At 43.3% G+C, this 8,804-nt stretch overlaps 1 protein-coding gene across 3 annotated transcripts in view; it reads left to right on the top strand.

Moving 5' to 3' along the window:
* Window positions 1–843: 843 nt before the first annotated feature.
* Window positions 844–8,804, top strand: part of LOC112262184 (ral GTPase-activating protein subunit alpha-2) — a 213,533-nt gene continuing 205,572 nt past the window's right edge. For 2 of the 3 annotated variants that reach the window (XM_042330074.1, XM_042330075.1), the window contains exon 1: window positions 845–1,073. In XM_042330074.1, coding sequence (XP_042186008.1) covers window positions 968–1,073 — 106 coding nt within the window. In that variant the 5' untranslated portion in view covers window positions 845–967. Of the gene's footprint in view, window positions 1,074–8,804 lie in introns of all 3 variants that reach the window. The other variant, XM_042330076.1, reaches the window with a different exon arrangement.

Below are 8,804 nucleotides of genomic sequence, written 5' to 3'. Positions count from 1 at the left end.
GAAAAATAATGCTCCAAATAAAATAAAATTGTATTTGTTACATGCGCCGAATAGACCTTACCAGGAAATGTTTACTTACAAAGTCCTAAATATTCAGGGGTTAGATTAGAATAATTATTCATTACATTTAAATTGTTTGCCTTTAGCCAGTGAATATGAGAATAGGTTCTCAATGGACTCACCTGCTGAAATAAAGGTTAATTAAAAAGGTGCGGATCTATAGGGGGGCATGTTCTGATGGGAGGCATAATTTAATGGCACTGTTCTATCAGACAAAATGCCTCCCCATAGGAACATCCCCCCTCCCCCCCGGGGGAGCCACGATATGGCTCCATAAACCATGTACAAAGTGGAATACGGCTTTAATCTTCAAAACTGCAAGGACACTTCCTATACAGGTATATTAAATAAATACTAGATAGAAAGCATATTGACTTTATAAAAACAACTGGCTTGTATAGGCTATGATGCTAGAAAGACTAGCGAGTACAGACTAGCCAGTTGTTTTTATAAAGTCACTATGCTTTGTGTTTAGTATTTATTTAGTATGCATTGTGGTGCTTAGTGCCCTGAAGATTATGACGGTCAATGAATTTGAGAGTGGTGCATTTCTCCAACTCCCATCTCTCGCCTTAGTTTAGTTTACCAAACAAAATTGGCAATGTCAGGCTGTCGAAACTACAGAATCTGACTTTAATAATATCAGAGCCAGTGACATTATTACATTTCTGTGAAAAATTGTAAGCATTGGACAAGTGCTTGCTGGTTACGTCCAACAGGGGGCGTGGCCACGCAACGAGCTGCGCTTCCGTGTTTACAAAACCACGAAAAGGGAGGTGACTAGCGGCGAAACGTATGTTTGCCGAGCAAGAATAGAGCGGTGGTGAGGAAAGTGGCACTGTCAAATCATAGGCTGACTGCATGTTAAAAAAGACGTAGCTAATTCCAGATTGCGTTTTACAGCGGAATGTTCACTCGAAGGGGCCATGGAGACGTCAAGAAATCTACACAGAAAGTTCTGGACCCAAAGAAGGATGTATTGACCCGACTGAAGCACCTCCGGTCACTGTTAGGTGAGTAAAACGTCAACGAGCTTTGCTGCTGCACCGAGCAGTGGCTCGCTCGCTTGATTATTGATGGTACCTGCCTCCAAGCAAGCTAACTAACGTTAGATGGCTCTGTAGCTAGCAACATGGTTGCATACCTTTTGAGTCCAATGTTTTTTACAACGTCGAATACATTGATTTGTCACGCTGATATAAACGTGGAACGTGTTAGCTAACGTTATTAAGCCAAGCCATCCCCTGTGGCTAGCGCGTCTGTCTAACTAGCAAGCCACAATGTCATTGTAGAACGGCTAGCTATATTAACTGATTAGCATGCCAGTCAGCAGCACAGCAGGCAGGTTTTCAAAAACCAACGCATTACCTTTAGCCACCTAGCTTTGTGCTAACAGGGTACTTAGCTTAATATCACTGGTACTAACTAGATAACCAGTTTTGTTATGCAAGTTGGCTGCTATTGTTAACTCCGTCCATCAACTTCGTCCTTCAAGGACTAGCAAACATAGCCACTGTCTAACTTATTGGAATGTAACTTAGATCGCCAGCTTACACTAACAAAATAGGCATTGTTTGTAGCCACAGCCTGAAATTAAGTACTGCAAAAACGTTCATTACAAGCCAGAATGCTGGATACAAGTACATTTAAACTTACTCTAACTTACTCCTTCTAGTACTCGAAATTTGAGACAAAATATCAATTATATACCCGAGTTTTTGGAGTGCAGGTACTGCCATCGAGCACACAACCATGTAAACTAAACACCTGTAAGACTTCGATTTGTATGCATGCGCCGCGTGCATGTACTTCATGTGCACGTGCCTTAGGCGATGCGCAAACAAATGTTGATTGTCACAAACAGATAACTGCATTTAATAATTATTTCCTGTTGATATTTTGTCAGAATTAATAACCAACCCCACTGACATTTTGCAGAGTAAGTTAAAATGTAATTGTATTTAACATTCATGGCAGACAAGGGATGTTTGTCAATATTGCTAAATAGGGAAACAAACGACTCCCACTGTCTTCGTATGGTATTTTCATGAAGCTCACTTTGATGCGGTATGTTAGTGTAACAGTTCTTCCGGACCTCTCCTCGCCCCTACCTGGGCTCGAACCAGTGGACGCTCCGCGCACATTAGCTCCCACGAAGCTATCACTCCACAAAAGCCGCGGTCCTTGCAGAATAAGGGAACTACTTCAAGTCTCAGAGCGAGTGACGTCACCAATTGAAACGCTATTAGCGCGCACCCGCTACCTAGCTAGCCACTTCACGCCGGTTACGCTAGTTGGACCATTGCAATTTACTCACCTTGTCTGAATCCTGCTCGCTGACCTGTATAGCCCCTATATCTGGGATGATCCCCCTGTCATTTAGGCCCTACTCGTCAACCACTTTACACTACGTCTGTGTACGAATCTTCATCTCATAACCACTGTATTACAATTGCTGGAGTAGTGCATAAATGGTTAATGTGCTACCGCTACACTTTCGGCATATCAGGGCACTTTCCTGCTGACACTGCAGATTCAAAGTCAAGACTTGCATGGTCAAGAATCAAGATAGAGGTCAACAGCGGGCCGAGGCAGTCTGTTACTTCTGTTTTACCTGTCCTCATGTGTGGGTAAAAATAAGGCAAATCAAATGTTATTTGTCACATTGAAATGCTTAGTTACTTACGGGTCCTTTTCTAACAATGCAAGGATAAAGTTACAACAAAGGAGTAAATACATTATGTGAATAACAAATAATGATAACGATTAAAAAAAATACAGACATGGCTATATACAGGGAGTGGCAGGTAATAACGTGGCTATATACAGGGAGTACCAGGTAATAACGTGGCTATATACAGGGAGTACCAGGTAATAACGTGGCTATATACAGGGAGTACCAGGTAATAACGTGGCTATATACAGGGAGTACCGGGTAATAGCGTGACAATATACAGGGAGTACCGGGTAATAGCGTGACTATATACAGGGAGTACCGGGTAATAGCGTGACTATATACAGGAGTACCGGGTAATAGCGTGACTATATACAGGGAGTACCGGGTAATAGCGTGACTATATACAGGGAGTACCGGGTAATAGCGTGACAATATACAGGGAGTACCGGGTAATAGCGTGACTATATACAGGAGTACCGGGTAATAGCGTGACTATATACAGGGAGTACCGGGTAATAGCGTGACTATATACAGGAGTACCGGGTAATAGCGTGACTATATACAGGGAGTACCGGGTAATAGCGTGACTATATACAGGGAGTACCGGGTAATAGCGTGACTATATACAGGAGTACCGGGTAATAGCGTGACTATATACAGGGAGTACCGGGTAATAGCGTGACTATATACAGGGAGTACCGGGTAATAGCGTGACTATATACAGGGAGTACCGGGTAATAGCGTGACTATATACAGGGAGTACCGGGTAATAGCGTGACTATATACAGGGAGTACCGGGTAATAGCGTGACTATATACAGGGAGTACCGGGTAATAGCGTGACTATATACAGGGAGTACCGGGTAATAGCGTGACTATATACAGGGAGTACCGGGTAATAGCGTGACTATATACAGGGAGTACCGGGTAATAGCGTGACTATATACAGGGAGTACCGGGTAATAGCGTGACTATATACAGGAGTACCGGGTAATAGCGTGACTATATACAGGGAGTACCGGGTAATAGCGTGACTATATACAGGAGTACCGGGTAATAGCGTGACTATATACAGGAGTACCGGGTAATAGCGTGACTATATACAGGGAGTACCGGGTAATAGCGTGGCTTTTTACAGGGAGTACCGGGTAATAGCGTGGCTTTTTACAGGGAGTACCGGGTAATAGCGTTTACAGGGAGTACCGGGTAATAGCGTGACTATATACAGGGAGTACCGGGTAATAGCGTGGCTTTTTACAGGGAGTACCGGGTAATAGCGTGACTATATACAGGGAGTACCGGGTAATAACGTGGCTATATACAGGGAGTACCAGTACCGAGTTGATGTGCAGGGGTACGAGGTAGTTGAGGTAAATACACTATATTCATTATATATACAAAAGTATGTGGACACCCCTTCAAATTAGTGTACTTGGCTATTTCAGCCACACCCATTGCTGACAGGTGTATAAAATTGAGCACGCAGCCATGCACTCTCCATAGACAAACATTTGCAGTTGAATGGCCTTACTGAAGAGCTCAGTGACTTTCAACGTGGCACAGTCATAGGATGCCACCTTTCCAACAAGTCAGTTCGTCAAATTTCTGCCCTGCTTGAGCTACCCCGGTCAACTGTAAGTGTTGTTGTTGTGAAATTGAAACGTCTAGGAGCAACAATGGCTCAGCCGTGAAGTGGTAGGCTCACAGAACGGGAGCACTGAAGCACGTAGCATGTAAAAATAGTCTGCCCTTAGTTGCAACACTCACTACTGAGTTCCAAACACTCTCTGGAAACAACGTCAGCACAACAACTGTTCGTTGGGAGCTTCATGAAATGGGTTTCCATGGTCGAGCAGCTGCTCACAAGCCTAAGATCACCATGTGAAATGCAAAGCGTCAGCTGGAGTGGTGTAAAGCTTGCTGCCATTGGACTCTGGAGCAGTGGAAACACGTTCTCTGGAGTGATGAATTACACTTCATCATCTGGCAGTCCGTCAGACAAATCTGGGTTTGGCGGATGCCAGGAGAACGCTACTTGTCCCAATGCAAAGTGCCAACTGATGGTCTGGGGCTGTTCATGGTTCGGTCTAGGCCCTTTAGTTCCAGTGAAGGGAAATCTTAACGCTACAATGTACAATGAAATTCTAGACTATTCTGTGCTTTCAGCTTTGTGGCAACAGTTTGGGGAAGGCCCTCTTCGATTTCAGCTCGACAATACCCCCATGCACAAAGCGAGGTCCATACAGAAATGGTTTGTTGAGATCGGTGTCGAAGAACTTGATTGGCATGTACAGAGCCCTGACCTCAACCCCAATGAACACCTTGAATTGAAATGCCGGCTGTGAGCCAGGCCTAATCACCCAACCTCACTAATGCTCTTGTGGCTGACTGGAAGCAAGTCCCCTCAGCAATGTTCCAGCATCTAGTGGAAAGCCTTCCCAGAAGAGTGGAGGCTGTTATAGCAGCAAAGGGGGGACCAACTCCATATTAATGTCCATGATTTTGGAATGATATATTCAGCAAGTTCTCCCACTTAAAAATATGAGAAAGGCCTGTAATTTTCATCATAGGTACACTTCAACTATGACTGACAAAATGAGGAAAAAAAATCCAGAAAATCACATTGTAGGATTTTTAATTAATTAATTTGCAAATTATAGTGGAAAATAAGTATTTGGTCACCTACAAACAAGCAAGATTTCTGGCTCTCACAGACCTGTAACTTCTTCTTTAAGAGGCTCCTCTGTCCTCCACTCGTTACCTGTATTAATGGCACCTGTTTGAACTTGTTATCAGTATAAAATACACCTGTCCACAATCTCAAACAGTCACACTCCAAACTCCACTATGGCCAAGACCAAAGAGTTGTCAAAGGACACCAGAAACAAAATTGTAGACCTGCACCAGGCTGGGAAGACTGAATCTGCAATAGGTAAGCAGCTTGGTTTGAAGAAATCAACTGTGGGAGCAATTATTAGGAAATGGAAGACATACAAGACCACTGATAATCTCCATTGATCTGGGGCTCCACGCAAGATCTCACCCCGTGGGGTCAAAATGATCACAAGAACGGTGAGCAAAAATCCCAGAACCACACGGGGGGACCTAGTGAATGACCTGCAGAGAGCTGGGACCAAAGTAACAAAGCCTACCATCAGTAACACACTACTTCGCCAGGGACTCAAAATCCTGCAGTGCCAGACGTGTCCCCCTGCTTAAGCCAGTACATGTCCAGGCCCGTCTGAAGTTTGCTAGAGAGCATTTGGATGATCCAGAAGAAGATTGGAAGAATGTCATATGGTCAGATGAAACCAAAATAGAAATTTTTGGTAAAAACTCAACTCGTCGTGTTTGGAGGACAAAGAATGCTGAGTTGCATCCAAAGAATACCATACCTACTGTAAAGCATGGGGGTGGAAACATCATGCTTTGGGGCTGTTTTTCTGCAAAGGGACCAGGACGACTGATCCGTGTAAAGGAAAGAATGAATGGGGCCATGTATCGTGTGATTTTTTTTTTTTTTGAGTGAAAACCTCCTTCCATCAGCAAGGGCATTGAAGATGAAACGTGGCTGGGTCTTTCAGCATGACAATGATCCCAAACACACCGCCCGGGCAATGAAGGAGTGGCTTCGTAAGAAGCATTTCAAGGTCCTGGAGTGGCCTAGCCAGTCTCCAGATCTCAACCCCATAGAAAATCTTTGGAGGGAGTTGAAAGTCCATGTTGCCCAGCAACAGCCCCAAAACATCACTGCTCTAGAGAAGATCTGCATGGAGGAATGGGCCAAAATACCAGCAACAGTGTGTGAAAACCTTGTGAAGACTTACAGAAAACGTTTGACCTCTGTCATTGCCAACAAAGGGTATATAACAAGTATTGAGATAAACTTGATTGTTATTAACCAAATACTTATTTTCCACCATAATTTGCAAATAAATTAATTAAAAATCCTACAATGTGATTTTATGGATTTATTTTTCTAATTTTGTCTGTCATAGTTGAAGTGTACCTATGATGAAAATTACAGGCCTCTCTCATCTTTTTAAGTGGGAGAACTTGCACAATTGGTGGCTGACTAAATACTTTTTTGCCCCACTGTAGGTAGGGGTAAAGTGACTCTGAAACAGGATAGATAATAGACAGTAAGTAGTAGGTCTGTTTGCAGTGGCTGATAGCTGGCCCTCCTTATTGATGTTCAATGGCCATCCCCCTACTGCAGTCGCTGTTTGCAGCATAGGAAGGTTTTCCTCCTGGTCTGGTGCTGGCTTTTCCCGATGTGGACAGGAAGTGGGGATGAGTGATAAGGTGCTGCTTTACACAGTTTAGGTTGGCCTATTTTTTTTGGCCTATTTAAAAAAAAAAGTTTTTATTATTGCTCACCATGATGTGTGCTGCTATAAATGATGTTGAAAGCTTACAAAACGATGTGGTTTTCATGTTCAAAAGGCCTTTTTGTTCATGAGAACTCAGACACACACTTACGAAAGAACACAGGCAAGTGTCACTGCACTCGCTTCGTTCTTACCGAAAGATAAAACATGCCACTTAAAATGTTTTTGATATCAAGATAGGACTGATATTAAAGGTTCTTCTAAATGTCAGGGACATCCTGAAACCATTACCCCTATCCATGTTGATTCCACTTAACTCAAGTTTGATTTAAGCCCAGTATCATAGCATGACATCACTAAGCTATGGTCAGTCGCAAGGCCAGGAATAGCTCCTGGTCCATTTGCCCTAAAAGTGCTTCTTTGCGTTGGTTTTGTGCCCAGTTAGCATGTATGTCATGTTGAGTGTGAGAGCGGCTGCATGTTTATTTTCTGGTCATGCCTGGCTGGATCTGGCTGAGGTTGTTAATTACAGGAGCCTGCTAGACCACCTGATCACACACCTCCTCTGTGACTGGAGCTGTGCATGGCTATTCATTAACTATTCCTTACCTCAAAGGCAATGGAAAAAGCCTAGACAACAATTCAGAGAGAATTTGCTTTATTATACATTTTTCTAAGATCCAGTGTAAACAACTTCCTTGACCTAAAACAGCAGGCAGCCTCCATGGGAACAATGGTAAATAAGTGCAAGTGTTGTTGGTGATAACTGTGTGTGTGTGTGGAAAAGGCAGAGGGAATGTTTACCACAGTGTCACTTCATCCTCCATGTTTTTGCTGTGAATGTTGGTGGGGTCAGGGTCAACTGGGATAGCTGCTGTTAGGAGGTAAAGCTCTGGGGAAACAATGACTGCCACATCGGAAACCCACTCAACAAGCTCCTTTTCCCTGTTGAGTCAAGCTGAGACCTCTTGGCATGTGATTTTTCTCTTTTCAAAACACACGGGATAGCTTTGAACTCGTTATCTTTAACCCCTGTCCACAGTGTAGCCTACTTTCGAACACTTTTCCATGTTCAACGTACCATAGAAAACAAGCTTATTGCTGTGATTCTGCTAATGCGTCAGAATTTAGAAGCACATCTTAGCTAGGCTGCATTAATAAATGACAGTCAGGCTAGCCTATGACTGAGTAGTCTATTTTAGAAAGTCTGTGTGTGTTCTTTGAAGTATAGGCTGAGCTTTACAATCAGCCTACTCACTTTCTCTGGACACCAGCTTATCAGAAAACTAAACCAGTCTAAATTTCCATGTCATTTACATCTACGCACGTTCAATCGTCTACCTCCTTGATGGGTGTTATTTGGACAGTTCATGTAGCACTCCGACTGTAAATAAACTCTCAAAGAGCCTCTGTAATGATAACAAGCAACCTGCCTTCAGGGCATTATTTTTCATATGCTGGAGTTCTTGCAATGCTCGTACTGGACTGCATTTAGGGAAGTTGTCAAGCCCTCGAATAAGAGACACAGCTATTTAAAATATTTCTGATCTGCCTACTCGCTGAAGAAGTTAGGCCTAAGTTATCGCAATGAATATCACAGGGCGAAATACACCTTCTGCCCCGCCTTGAGGTGTATTATGTTGAGATTGAGAATGTGTTCATTAAGCTCACATTAAACAATGCATTGTTCCTTTAGAAAAGGCTCACACACTGTAGGACAAGGCTAGTCATTTCATA

The sequence above is a fragment of the Oncorhynchus tshawytscha genome, linkage group LG11 (genome assembly GCF_018296145.1).
Source record: "Oncorhynchus tshawytscha isolate Ot180627B linkage group LG11, Otsh_v2.0, whole genome shotgun sequence".
NCBI classification, from domain to species: domain Eukaryota; kingdom Metazoa; phylum Chordata; class Actinopteri; order Salmoniformes; family Salmonidae; genus Oncorhynchus; species Oncorhynchus tshawytscha.
Note: the sequence above shows the minus strand (reverse complement) of the source record. Positions and strands in the feature narration are given on the sequence as shown.